At 43.1% G+C, this 15,184-nt stretch overlaps 1 protein-coding gene across 1 annotated transcript in view; it reads left to right on the top strand.

Annotated features, from left to right (window-relative positions):
- LOC120046876 (adhesion G protein-coupled receptor B3-like) overlaps positions 1-15,184 on the top strand; it is a 37,024-nt gene that overhangs the window by 409 nt on the left and 21,431 nt on the right. Inside the window, exons 2-4 of the mRNA XM_038992450.1 lie at positions 5,142-5,211; positions 7,455-7,521; positions 10,952-11,037. Of these exons, the coding sequence (XP_038848378.1) occupies positions 5,142-5,211; positions 7,455-7,521; positions 10,952-11,037 (223 nt within the window). The remainder of the gene's footprint in view (positions 1-5,141; positions 5,212-7,454; positions 7,522-10,951; positions 11,038-15,184) is intronic.

The raw sequence follows: 15,184 nt of genomic DNA, 5'->3' as shown, positions 1-15,184 counted from the left end.
TGTGCAGGTTAACCATCACCTTCATCATCAGCTCCATAGAGGCAGTGTTCTGCAGATAGAACTCCAGTCCTGATAAGAAGCTTAGTGTATTTAAAGATAGAATCCTTAGTTGCTAGATCCATTTTTGGTTTTTACTGGATGGGGTGATGTCTCTGTCTGGGATGGGTGAGTGTCTCTGTCTGGGATGGGGTGAGTGTCTCTGTCTGGGATGGGGAGAGTGTCTCTGTCTGGGATGGGGTGAGTGTCTCTGTCTGGGATGGGGTGAGTGTCTCTGTCTCTGTCTGGGATGGGGTGAGTGTCTCTGTCTGGGATGGGGTGAGTGTCTCTGTCTGGGATGGGTGAGTGTCTCTGTCTGGGATGGGGTGAGTGTCTCTGTCTGGGATGGGGTGAGTGTCTCTGTCTGGGATGGGGTGAGTGTCTCTGTCTGGGATGGGGTGAGTGTCTCTGTCTGGGATGGGGTGAGTGTCTCTGTCTGGGATGGGGAGAGTGTCTCTGTCTCTGTCTGGGATGGGGAGAGTGTCTCTGTCTGGGATGGGGAGAGTGTCTCTGTCTGGGATGGGGTGAGTGTCTCTGTCTGGGATGGGGTGAGTGTCTCTGTCTGGGATGGGGAGTGTTCCTGTCTGGGAGTGTCTCTGTCTGGGATGGGGAGAGTGTCTCTGTCTGGGATGGGGTGAGTGTCTCTGTCTGGGATGGGGTGAGTGTCTCTGTCTGGGATAGGTGTGAGTGTCTCTGTCTGGGATGGGGTGAGTGGTCTCTGTCTGGATGGGGAGAGTGTCTCTGTCTGGGATGGGGAGAATGTCTCTGTCTGGGATGGGGTGAGTGTCTCTGTCTGGGATGGGGAGAGTGTCTCTGTCTGGGATGGGGAGAGTGTCTCTGTCTGGGATGGGGAGAGTGTCTCTGTCTGGGATGGGGTGAGTGTCTCTGTCTGGGATGGGGAGAGTGTCTCTGTCTGGGATGGGGTGAGTGTCTCTGTCTGGGATGGGGTGAGTGTCTCTGTCTGGGATGGGGTGAGTGTCTCTGTCTGGGATGGGGTGAGTGTCTCTGTCTGGGATGGGGAGAGTGTCTCTGTCTGGGATGGGGAGAGTGTCTCTGTCTGGGATGGGGGGAGTGTCTCTGTCTGGGATGGGGAGAGTGTCTCTGTCTCTGTCTGGGATGGGGTGAGAGTCTCTGTCTGGGATGGGGAGAGTGTCTCTGTCTGGGATGGGGAGAGTGTCTCTGTCTGGGATGGGGAGAGTGTCTTTGTCTCTGTCTGGGATTGGGAGAGTGTCTCTGTCTCATGGGTCATGGCTCTGAAATGTCTTGGTCTCTCTCTATTGGTTCATTGCTCTGTTCTTTAATGCGTCTAATTATCTCTCTGCCCCTCCCTTTTCTCTTCATCTGGGATGTTGTTGTCTCTGTCGTCCTCCTGTCAGCTAGGTTCTGTGTTGCAGTGCTCCATTCCAACCCTCCTAGGGATGTGTACATGGACTTCCCTTGGGCTGTAGGGAGATTGACTAGCTAGCCTGGTGGTGGTTTCCTCATAGGAGTTCCATTTACACATCCCTAGGAGAGTTGGAATGGAGAGAGCAACTCAGCACTGCAATACAGAACCTAGCTGACAGGAGGACGACAGAGACAACAACATCCCAGATGAAGAGAGAGAGAGAGATGAAGAGAAAAGGGGGGTGAAAGAGAGAAATAGCGACATTCAAAGGAGAGAGAGAGAGAGAGAGAGAGAGAGAGAGAGAGAGAGAGAGAGAGAGAGAGAGAGAGAGAGAGAGAGACACGATGCAGGCTGCTAGACTCATCCATAGTAGCATCTCTGTAGACTCATCCATTGTAGCATCTCTGTAGACTCATCCATTGTAGCATCTCTGTAGACTCATCCATTGTAGCATCTCTGTAGACTCATCCATTGTAGCATCTCTGTAGACTCATCCATTGTAGCATCTCTGTAGGCTCGGCCATTGTAGCATCTCTGTAGACTCATCCATTGTAGCATCTCTGTAGACTCATCCATTGTAGCATCTATGTAGACTCATCCATTGTAGCATCTCTGTAGACTCATCCATTGTAGCAGCTCTGTAGACTCATCCATTGTAGCAGCTCTGTAGACTCATCCATTGTAGCATCTCTGTAGACTCATCCATTGTAGCATCTCTGTAGACACATATATTGTAGCATCTCTGTAGACTCATCCATTGTAGCATCTATGTAGACTCATCCATTGTAGCATCTATGTAGACTCATCCCTTGTAGCATCTCTGTAGACTCATCCATTGTAGCATCTCTATAGACTCATCCATTGTAGCATCTATGTAGACTCATCCATTGTAGCATCTCTGTAGACTCATCCATTGTAGCAGCTCTATAGACTCATCCATTGTAGACTCATCCATTGTAGCGTCTCTGTAGACTCATCCATTGTAGCAGCTCTGTAGACTCATCCATTGTAGCATCTCTGTAGACTCATCCATTGTAGCATCTCTGTAGACTCATCCATTGTAGCATCTCTGTAGACTCATCCATTGTAGCATCTCTATAGACTCATCCATTGTAGCAGCTCTGTAGACTCATCCATTGTAGCATCTCTATAGACTCATCCATTGTAGACTCATCCATTGTAGCGTCTCTGTAGACTCATCCATTGTAGCAGCTCTGTAGACTCATCCATTGTAGCATCTCTGTAGACTCATCCATTGTAGCATCTCTGTAGACTCATCCATTGTAGCATCTCTGTAGACTCATCCATTGTAGCATCTCTGTAGACTCATCCATTGTAGCATCTCTATAGACTCATCCATTGTAGCAGCTCTGTAGACTCATCCATTGTAGCAGCTTTGTGAGGATACGATACTGTCAGAAACATGGGTTTGTTTTCTATGGAAGTATGAGTCAACAGTTATGAAACTTATGTGAAGAACCAATACAATCCTCAAGCATCAACATTGCATGTTGCCTTTTGTACTGCAGGTGTTCAGTATAATCTAACGTCTCTGTGGGGTTTATAGTTCATAGTAAGAATTGATTTGCTGCTCTTGTTCAGATTGTAAATATTAGCTTCTTTATCTACAGTAAATCAAGCAGCGTTGGTGTGTGTGCTTAGCGTGTGTTTACATGAACGTGTGTGTAGATCAGAGCTCTGGAGGCCAGGTGATTTATGCTCCGTACATTAGGAGCCCATTTACCTCTTCAGCACTGGGAGAGACGAGTGGACGACCACAAGGTCTCCGCCCCCAGCAGCAGGAAATGTGACTGTATCAGTAAATCCTTCCCAGGCTGGGTGTCTCTCTGTGTGTGTGTGTGTGTGTGTGTGTGTGTGTGTGTGTGTGTGTGTGTGTGTGTGTGTGTGTGTGTGTGTGTGTGTGTGTGTGTGTGTGTGTGTGTGTGTGTGTGTGTGTGTGTGTGTGTGTGTGTGTGTGTGTGTGTGTCGGCCATGCCGAGAGGGAAAGTGTTTCTATTCCAGGATGGAATGCAACAATCCATAACAGAGACCCATATTGAGGTGGTGTAGAGGGGGAACAAGCCCCACGTACTAGAGAGAGGGAAACCCCCTGTAGTCTCTACTAGGGCTTGTTTTCATTGTGTTACTGTGTGTGTAGGTAGCACTGCTCTTAAAGCTACAATACTACATTGAAACAATAACAAAGTGGTCACCCCTCTGTTTTGGAAAAAGAAAGTTGAGGGATGGGCCTGAAGAAATGTAACCACATTCAAATTCATAGATGTAGCTACAGATGTAAGGACTGACCATCCATGAAATCAAGTTATGAAATATAGTTTTTGGGGCGGCAGGTATCCTAGTGGTTAGAGCGTAGAGGGGCGGCAGGTAGTCTAGTGGTTAGAGCCTAGTGGTTAGAGCGTTGTGTCAGTAACCAGAAGGTTGCTTGATCGAATCCCTTAGTTGACAAGGTAAAAATCTGTCGTTCAGCCCCTGAACAAGGCAGTTAACTCACTGTTCACCGGTAGGATGTCATTGTAAATGTGAATTTGTTCTTAACTGACTTGCCTAGTTTAATAAAAAAACGTTTTTAGCCGGGGACATTTCGCGTGTGCGGCGACCATGATAACCACTACACTACGGAAACTGCTGGCTGAAGCAGCTACAAGGAAGCTGCTTAACTCCCATTATGAGGCATTCATGAAAAACAAAGTTCTCTGTTACACATCAGGTATTTCTCACGTGTCAGAGATCTCTTGTGGACCCAGTTTTGAACCGGAGACATATCTGGTGTGAGTCAAACATGAAAACCACTTCTCTACTGAAACGGATAGTTCAAGAATCTACAAGAAGTAATACGAATTTCACTGATATTCTTTGCATGTATTTGAATTCCCATAATGAGGTATTCATGAAAAGCGGCATTCTCTGTTACAAATCAGATGCTTCTCGCATGTATCAGAGAAATCTGTTTTTGCACCAGGGACCCTTCTCGTGTGAGGCGAACGTGGTAACCACTACACTACGGAAACTGCTGTTTGAATTAGTAAACAGAATCATTTTCTGAGGCTATATAGTGTTTGTTTACATTTACATTGTGTACAAACATTGGGGTAAATCATACTTATATTTTGGGTTCTGATGAGGTACGACAGTTGAACTAAGCTCATGATGTATTTATAAGTTATATTCTTCAAGAATCAATGGGTACATATCATTAATTTATAAAAACCAAAAATGGATCTAGCAACTAAGGATTCTATCTTTAAATACACTAAGCTTCTTATCAGGACTGGAGTTCTATCTGCAGAACACTGCCTCTATGGAGCTGATGATGAAGGTGATGGTTAACCTGCACATCCTGTATCACATCCTGTATCACATCCTGTATCACATCCTGTATCACATCCTGTATCACATCCTGTATGACATCCTCTATGGAGCTGATGATGAAGGAGATGGTTAACCTGCACATCCTGTATCACATCCTGTATCACATCCTGTATCACATCCTGTATCACATCCTGTATGACATCCTCTATGGAGCTGATGATGAAGGTGATGGTTAACCTGCACATCCTGTATCACATCCTGTATGACGGCTGTATGGCACGATGAAACAAGCATCCAGAACTACCTGCCTTATTGTTCATGTATTCATTCTACTCTTTTTCAGGATTACCTGTCTTATTGTTCATGTATTCATTCTTCTCTTTTTCAGGATTACCTGCCTTAGTGGTTGCCGTCTCAATGGGATTCACCAAAGCAAAAGGCTATGGGACACCCCAATAGTATGTTTTTCTCTCACTTCTTTCTACCTATATGTCACCTTGGTAGCTCTGATATTTTGGTAAAGATTATAATGTATAACGTGTGGCATTTACTCATGGTAATCACTGTCTATATCCCAAAATGCAATTGTTTTCATTTGTAAAGCCTCATACTAATTGGGTCAATTTAAATCAGAAGTTTCATTTTCAGAAATGTTGGTAAATTAGCTTTTATTGTTAAAATAATTGATGAACGAGACTGGTGTGTTTTTTCACTAACTAATCATGGCATGGGCTTGTTCAATGGCAAAGGAGAGCCTCACACTCTAGGAGTTGAATAACCAACGTTTGACAGACAAGCTGTGTTCATCAGAGCATAATGACAAACACTGCGGGTCACTACTATATATACTTTGAAAGGACACACACAGGTGTCTGTAATCAAGGGGTTGTTCAATGATACATGTATTTGTTTCAAATCTATCACATGATGGTTTCATTTCAGAGAGACAAAGAATCATGTGTTTTTTGTTAAACTGTCACGTTCGTCATAACGATGAGACCAAGGCGCAGCGTGATTGGAATACATTCTTCTTTATTAAACAAAGAACACTTAAACAAACTAACAAAATAACAAAACAAACGTGAAGCTATAAACAACTAGTGCTGACATGCAACTACACATAGACAACTACCCACACGGACATGTGGGAAAAGGCAACCTAAGTATGGTTCTCAATCAGAGACAACGATAGCCAGCTGCCTCTGATTGAGAACCACACCCGGCCAAACACACAGAAATACAAATCATAGAAAAAGGAACATAGAATGCCCACCCAAATCACACCCTGACCAAACCAAAATAGAGACATAAAAAGCTCTCTACGGTCAGGGTGTGACATAAACGCTATACATCCGCCTCACTCAGATAAATAAGTAGTTATACTAGGTTGTACACAGTCAAATGTAACAAATAACTACATTTTTAATAAAGAACTTTACAAATGTTACATTTGTGACATCAATGTATTACAAAAATGTAAAATAATAATAATAATATAGCTTCTTTAAATCAGAACAACAGTTTTCAGCTGTGCTAACATAATTGCAAAAGAGTTTTCTAATGATCAATTAGCCTTTTAAAATGATAAACTTGGATTAGCTAACACAACGTGCCATTGGAACACAGGAGTGATGGTGGCTGATAATGGTCCTCTGTACGCCTATGTAGATATTCCAAACAGCCGTTTCCAGCTACAATAAAAAAATCTGCCGTTTCCAGCTACAATAGTCATTTACAACATTAACAATGTCTACACTATATTTCTGATCAATTTGATGTTATTTTAATGGACAACGGCTTTTCTTTCAAAAACAAAGACATTTCTAAGTGAGCCCAGCCTTTTGAACGGTAGTATAGATGTAAAACATTTACATTTGCCGTTTGAGTCATTAAGCAGATGCTCTTATCCAGAGAGACTTACAGGTGGTGCCTTCATCCTAAGACAGCTAGGTGGGACAACAACATATCACACTTAAAGATATTTCATTCCATCTAAACAGTGGATATATATCGCGTTTTGATTTTTGTTTTGTTTTATTTCACCTCTAAAATCTATGAATTAAACACATCTGAGAGCAGTAATACGTTAAACACACATGAAGGTACCCACCTGCAATGACTTCTGATGAAAAACACAAATGTGAAAACTTGGTTAGCTAGGCTAGGGTGAACCCTACAAACCTGACAAACCCCCAAGACAACCCCAGTTGGCATTTAAAAAGATTCTGACAATCCCCCATTTCCTCCTGAGTTGTGTCCCAGCTGAATACTAGTACATAAACAATGTTTTAAAACTCTCGTTAGCATTTTATTCCCCAGTAAAACTTTCTGAAGCAGAACCACAGCATATGCTAGTGCTCCCTTGACACTGGAGGATAACACCACTGTATGCAGCTGTGCACCATTAAGTTGATGTGATTCTGGGGTTTCATTTCTTCGTGGGAGTTGGTTCGCTAACTGATGTCTCCTCTCCAATCCACTCCTCTTCTCTTCTCCTCTCCGCTCTTCTCCCCTCTTCTCCTCTCCTCTCTTCTCCACTTCACTCCACTCCTCTCCTCTCCTCTTCTCTTCTCTTCTCTTCTCTCCTCTTCTCCTCTCTTCTCCTCTCCGCTCTTCTCCTCTCTTCTCCTCTCCGCTCTTCTCCTCTCTTTTCCTCTCTGCTCTTCTCCTCTCCTCCTTTCCTCTCCTCATCTCTCTACAGCTGCTGGCTATCTCTAGAAGGTGGTCTCCTGTATGCCTTTGTTGGACCGGCAGCAGCAGTGGTTCTGGTATGTATTATAATATTACAGTACTGCTGATTTAAAGTGCATATTATAGTATTACACTACTGCTGATTAAAATACATATTATAGTGTTATTTTACAGCTGATTACAGTGCATAGTATAGTATTACAGTACTGCTGATTAAAGTATGTATTATATAATTACAGTACTGCTGATTTAAAGTATGTATTTTATTATTACAGTACTGCTGATTACAGTGTGTTTTATAGTATTACAGTACTGTTGATTAAAGTATGTATTATATAATTACAGTACTGCTGATTAAAGTACATATTATATTATTACAGTACTGCTAATTAAAGTATGTATTTATTATTACAGTACTGCTAATTAAAGTATGTATTTATTATTACAGTACTGCTGATTACAGTGTGTTTTGTAGTATTACAGTACTGCTGATTAAAGTACATATTATAGTATTACAGTACTGATAATTACAGTATGTATTTATTATTACAGTACTGCTGATTACAGTGCGTTTTGTAGTTCTACAGTACTGTTGATTAAAGTATGTATTATAGTATTACATTACTGCTGATTAAAGTATGTATTATAGTAGTACAGTACTGCTGATTAAAGTATGTATTATAGTATTACAGTACTGCTGATTAAAGTATATATTATAGTATTACAGTACTGCTGATTAAAGTATGTATTATAGTATTACAATACCGCTGATTAAAGTATGTATTATAGTATTACAGTACTGCTGATTAAAGTATGTATTATAGTATTACAGTACTGCTGATTAAAGTATGTATTATAGTATTACAGTACTGCTGATTAAAGTATGTATTATAATATTACAGTACTGCTGATTAAAGTATATATTATAGTATTACAGTGCTTATCTGCTCTTTAAAAGGGAGAAGGCTTGCAGTATCATTGTATGTTTAGGTGAAGTACTATTCAAGGTTGACGGTGTGTTAATTATCCCAAACATAATATTGGTTTACAGGCAGGATGAGCATACAGTACATACAGTACATACAGTACATACAATACATACAGTACATACAGTACATACAGTACATACAGTACATACAATACATACAGTACATACAGTACATACAGTACATACAATACATACAGTACATACAGTACATACAGTACATACAATACATACAGTACATACAATACATACTATCACATATAAAACATAGACACAAACATAGGCTACTCATTTGTTGCCTTGTTGGTTATTCATGTAAATGTACATTTTGTAAAAGTGTAAGTGTTTGCTGAAAGAAAGGTTAACTCTTAGTATTTACTACAATCACTGTCTACACTCTTAGTATTTACTACAATCACTGTCTACACTCTTAGTATTTACTACAATCACTGTCTACACTCTTAGTATTTACTACAATCACTGTCTACACTCTTATTATTTACTACAATCACTGTCTACACTCTTAGTATTTACTACAATCACTGTCTACACTCTTAGTATTTACTACAATCACTGTCTACACTCTTAGTATTTACTACAATCACTGTCTACACTCTTAGTATTTACTACAATCACTGTCTACACTCTTAGAAAAAAAGGTGCTATCTAGGACCTAAAAGATTTTCGGGGCTGTGCCCATAGGAGAACCCTTTGAAGAACCCGTTTGGGTTCCAGTGAAAAAACCTTTCCGCAGAAGGTTCTACAGTGAACTCAAAAGGGTTCTACCTGGAACCAAAAAGGAAAGATTATCCTATGGGACTAGCTTTTTTATTAAGAGAGTAGCCTCCTTCCAAAATCTTGACATTTTTCATCAAAGCAGTAAGCACTGATTAAATTACATTCAAAATACTTGATTTATCCCACAAGGGGCAATTATTGCAAATCTGGTGTTACAGTGTTGGAGTTACTATTTGTCTAAGGAGGTGCTTTTGCTTTAGAAAATAACAGCAGCTGCTGTCAGACAGACAAAGCCTCCCTGAAGGCTCTGGTGTTGGATTGAGGGGAACATAGAGGTCAGGTCTTGCGAGTTAGTACATTTAATGTCAATGCCATGAGTGAGCCATACAGCCCTAGATGTCACGTTACAACAGGGGAGAGGAAGAATTCAGGAGAGAGACCATAATAGAGGAGAGAGATCAGAATAGAGGAGAGAGATCATAATAGAGAGGAGAGAGATCATACTATAGAGTGATTATAATATAGAGAGATCATAATAGAGGAGATAGATCATAATATAGAGAGATCATAATATAGGAGAGAGATCATACTATAGAGAGATCATACTATAGAGAGATCATACTAGAGGATAGAGATCATAATAGAATAAAGAGATCATAAGAGGAGAGAGATCAGAATAGAGGAGATAGATCATAATAGAGGAGAGAGATCATAATAGAGGAGAGAGATCATAATAGAGGAGAGAGATCATAATAGAGGAGAGAGATCATAATAGAGCAGAGAGATCATAATAGAGGAGAGAGATCATAATAGAGCAGAGAGATCATACTAGAAGAGAGAGATCATAATAGAGCAGAGAGATCATACTAGACGAGAAAGATCATAATAGAGGAGAGAGATCAGAATAGAGGAGAGAGATCAGAATAGAGGAGAGACAGAATGTGTACGGTACACTAATGATGTCAATCACCTTTTGTATTTCACAAGGATAATAACATCTTATTGACATACTAATGCAGCTAACTATCCTGAAGTACACAAGTGTCTTTAGATGTGACATTGTTCCCTCACCTTATTCCAGGGCTGGGGTCCACTCCATTAGGAGGATTGGAGTTGGAATCCACATTTCTGTTTACTTCCTTTATTGAAATGGAAGTGACCCCAATCCTGCCTTGTTCTGGAAATGTAAATGTCAGCCTTCAGACCTTGACAGTGTCCTCTTAGTCTAATGGAGTTGTGTTGAGAGCGAGAGCCAGGTTTGATTCCCACCAGTTACACTGCTTTTCTCTATAAACAGTTGAATATGAGGGAGTGTAACTAGTTATATATTTTCATTAGTCTCTGGGATTCAAACCGGCGACCTTTCAGTTACTGGCCCAGTGCATTTAACTGGGAGCCTACCTGCCGCCCCATATGACAAAATATATTCAGGTTTCCCTCAGGTATATGACTAAATATATTCAGGTTTCCCTCAGGTATATGAATAGATATATTCAAGTTTCCCTCAGGTATATGACTAAATATATTCAGGTTTCCCTCAGTTACATGACTAGATATATTCAGGTTTCCCTCGGGTATATGACTAAATATATTCAGGTTTCCCTCAGGTACATGACTAAATATATGTGAAGGTTTCCCTGAAGTACCTGACTAGATATATTCAGGTTTCCCTCAGGCACATGAAAATATATGGGAAGGTTTCCCTCAAGTACCTGACTAGATATATTCAGGTTTCCCTCAGGTACATGAATATATATGTGAAGGTATTCCTTCTCTATGAACAGGTCAACATGGTGATTGGCATCCTGGTGTTCAACAAGCTGGTCTCCAGAGACGGGATTCTGGAGAAGAAGCCGAAGCATCGAGCTGGGTAAGAAACCACCTACAGCAAAGATATAGAATCTCTATTCTATTATATTTCTATGACCTGTAGTATGTCTGAAGCAGCTGGGTAAGAGAGCACCTACTAAAATACATTGTGATACACAACAAAGACAGACAGCAACTAGTTATACTTCCTTAATTAGTTATACTTCCTTAATTAGTTATACTTCCTTAATTGGACATTGAAACACTCCATGTTGGCTGGAGTGTTGTCTGTATAGTTCTCCTGAGATCTGCAGTGGTCTACTTCTCCACTCCTTTAGTGTACATGGTAGTCTGACTCCCGCTCACCACACATTCACACAGACCCTCGGGATCTCCTCATTTTCCATATGGAGATTAGACCTTGTTCTTTACTCTGGCTGATGGGAGAACATTAGAGGCATCAACATAAAGAGGTCACATCTCTCTGGGGGAGACGACGTGTGTGTGTGTGTGCGTGCGTGCGTGCGTGCGTGCGTGCGTGCGTGCGTGCGTGCGTGCGTGCGTGCGTGCGTGCGTGTCTGGGGAGAGACGGGGGAGACGTGGCAGAATCAGTCCATAATGAAAATGGTTTAAAACGCCCACCACCCATATGTCCCCAGATTGGCCCTGACTACTACTAACGAGATACAGAGTTGGTAATGCGTTATTTTCTGTCATCTTCTTGTTGGTTGGTACACCAGAATCCCTCTTAAACAGCCCCACATAAAGACTGGTTTATACTTGGTCTAACAACATGTCTGTGGACCACTAGAATGTGACAACTGTCCAAAGACAGTCCTTAGATCTACTGTAAACCAGCCTTATGTCATCTTGTCATGTGTTTTTAGAACACTTTGGCCCTGCCTGACTACTACTAGTGTGATACAGAAAGTTGGGATGCCATTCTTAGTGATGTCTTTTTCACTAACGTCATTTTGATGGGTGTTAATCCCAAAGCCCTCTACAACACCCACGCTAACATTGGCCATGTCTGTCTGGCAACTGCTAACATGAAAAGTTGTGGGTGCTACTATTTTTCCTTAACCTTTGTGTGGTGTTGAGGTCTGTGGGACCCATTTTCAGTGTTTACTAAATGAAAAATGCTATTAATTATTTTTTCAATCTGAACTCTTTGGCTTTGGCTCATTTTCTGTGAAGAACATGTAAAATAACACATTTTTATTGAGTGCACACTGTGCACCCCCCTACACATTTATATTACATATGGGTAATAAAAGTGTGGACAAGTGTGTGTGTAGGTGAAAACAACAAAACATTGTACAAAAAGGTTTGCTGTGTGCCTTCACTCTGTCTTCCTCCTCCCTGGGCCTGCTGTTTCAACATAGCACCAATAACCTATTTATCTCCCTGCCTGTCTCCCACTTCTCACACTCTTTACCCTTTGTAGTGTGTGAAACTACACAATACATTTTTTATTTATTGTATTTTTTTATTTAACCTTTAACTAGGCAAGTCTTGCGGGAACCTGCACGATGTTATTACAATATATTATTTCGATACATTATTTCGATACATTGTCAAAAAAATACATTTTCCCAAACTCTCCCCCAGCCAGTTGCAAATTGGGTGAGGAACACAACAGATAAATAGCTTTGCATGTGTGGCTCCTTACCACAATCAATCAGTAAGACAAAAATAATCTCTGCTCAGAGAGACTTCAAAATCATTTTTGCAGAGAGAGAAGCTAGTGTGGAAGGAGTGTTTTCCACTTTGGAAGATGAAGAATTTTTCCGAATATGAGGATCATGTCTCTGTCAATTCGAAGTCTGACAGTGAGTTGGAAGAATAGGATGAGATTGGCCCTCAGCCAGCCCCAGGACCAGCCCATCAGCAACCAGCCCCAGGACCAGCCCGTCAGCAACCAGCCACAGGACCAGCCCATCAGCAACCAGCCCCAGGACCAGCCAGTCAGCAACCAGCCCCAGGACCAGCCCGTCAGCAACCAGCCCGTCAGCAGCCAGCCCATCAGCAACCAGCCCGTCAGCAATCAGCCCCAGGACCAGCCCGTCAGCAACCAGCCCGTCGGCACCCAGCCCCAGGACCAGCCCGTCAGCAGCCAGCCCCAGGACCAGCCCGTCTGCAACCAGCCCGTCAGCAATGAGACCCAGGACCAGCCCATCAGCAACCAGCCCCAGGACCAGCCCGTCAGCAACCAGCCACAGGACCAGGCCATCAGCAACCAGCCCCAGGACCAGCCCATCAGCAATCAGCCCCAGGACCAGCCCATCAGCAACCAGCCCGTCAGCAACCAGCCCCAGGACCAGCCCGTCAGCAACCAGCCACAGGACCAGCCCATCAGCAACCAGCCCCAGGACCAGCCCATCAGCAACCAGCCCGTCAGCAACCAGCCACAGGACCAGGCCATCAGCAACCAGCCCCAGGACCAGCCCGTCAGCAACCTACAGGAGGAGAAATATGGATGTCAAACATTTTTGAAATGTAATGGTCTTCTTGCCCAAGGAATGAGCCACCCCTCATGGCTGCCAATGTGATAAAGATGTAACCAGGGCCACCCCTCATGGCTGCCAATGTGATAAAGATGTAACCAGGGCCACCCCTCATGGCTGCCAATGTGATAAAGATGTAACCAGGGCCACCCCTCATGGCTGCCAATGTGATAAAGATGCAACCAGGGTCACCCCTCATGGCTGCCAATGTGATAAAGATGTAACCAGGGCAACCCCTCATGGCTGCCAATGTGATAAAGATGCAACCAGGGCCACCCCTCATGGCTGCCGATGTGATAAAGATGTAACCAGGGCCACCCCTCATGGCTGCCAATGTGATAAAGATGTAACCAGGGCCACCCCTCATGGCCGCCAATGTGATAAAGATGCAACCAGGGCCACCCCTCATGGCTGCCAATGTGATAAGATAAAGATGTAACCAGGGCAACCCCTCATGGCTGCCAATGTGATAAAGATGTAACCAGGGCCACCCCTCATGGCTGCCAATGTGATAAAGATGTAACCAGGGCCACCAATGTGATAAAGATGCAACCAGGGCCACCCCTCATGGCTGCCAATGTGATAAAGATGTAACCAGGGCCACCCCTCATGGCTGCCAATGTGATAAAGATGCAACCAGGGCCGACGCGGATGGAGGTTTCTCATGTGCAGGACATAAAGTATTCTTTTGAACTGTTCATCCCAGACACCATCCAGAAAATAATTCTGGACTGTACTAATTTGGAGGGAAAATGTGTTTATTTATTTTTTTAATGTATGCGGGTGGGGTTCTTATCCTTGCTGGTGTTTTCAGATCCAATGGAGAATCCACAGAATCCCTGTGGGATGCAGAAACAGGCAGAGAACTTTTCCATGCAACAATGTCTCTGGAAAACTTCCACATTATTTACAGGATTATCCGCTTCAATACCCGAGACACCAGACCAGCTCGGCAGCAGAGAGACAAGCTAGCTGCACTCAGGTCAGTGTAGAGAGACAAGCTAGCTGCACTCAGGTCAGTGTAGAGAGACAAGCTAGCTGCACTCAGGTCAGTGTAGAGAGACAAGCTAGCTGCACTCAGGTCAGTGTAGAGAGACAAGCTAGCTGCAATCAGGTCAGTGTAGAGAGACAAGCTAGCTGCACTCAGGTCAGTGTAGAGAGACAAGCTAGCTGCAATCAGGTCAGTGTAGAGAGACAAGCTAGCTGCATTCAGGTCAGTGTAGAGAGACAAGCTAGCTGCATTCAGGTCAGTGTAGAGAGACAAGCTAGCTGCATTCAGGTCAGTGTAGAGAGACAAGCTAGCTGCACTCAGGTCAGTGTAGAGAGACAAGCTAGCTGCACTCAGGTCAGTGTAGAGAGACAAGCTAGCTGCACTCAGGTCAGTGTAGAGAGACAAGCTAGCTGCACTCAGGTCAGTGTAGAGAGACAAGCTAGCTGCACTCAGGTCAGTGTAGAGAGACAAGCTAGCTGCACTCAGGTCAGTGTAGAGAGACAAGCTAGCTGCACTCAGGTCAGTGTAGAGAGACAAGCTAGCTGCATTCAGGTCAGTGTAGAGAGACAAGCTAGCTGCATTCAGGTCAGTGTAGAGAGACAAGCTAGCTGCAATCAGGTCAGTGTAGAGAGACAAGCTAGCTGCACTCAGGTCAGTGTAGAGAGACAAGCTAGCTGCACTCAGGTCAGTGTAGAGAGACAAGCTAGCTG

This window comes from Salvelinus namaycush, chromosome 4 (genome assembly GCF_016432855.1).
Source record: "Salvelinus namaycush isolate Seneca chromosome 4, SaNama_1.0, whole genome shotgun sequence".
NCBI lineage: Eukaryota > Metazoa > Chordata > Actinopteri > Salmoniformes > Salmonidae > Salvelinus > Salvelinus namaycush.
Note: the sequence above shows the minus strand (reverse complement) of the source record. Positions and strands in the feature narration are given on the sequence as shown.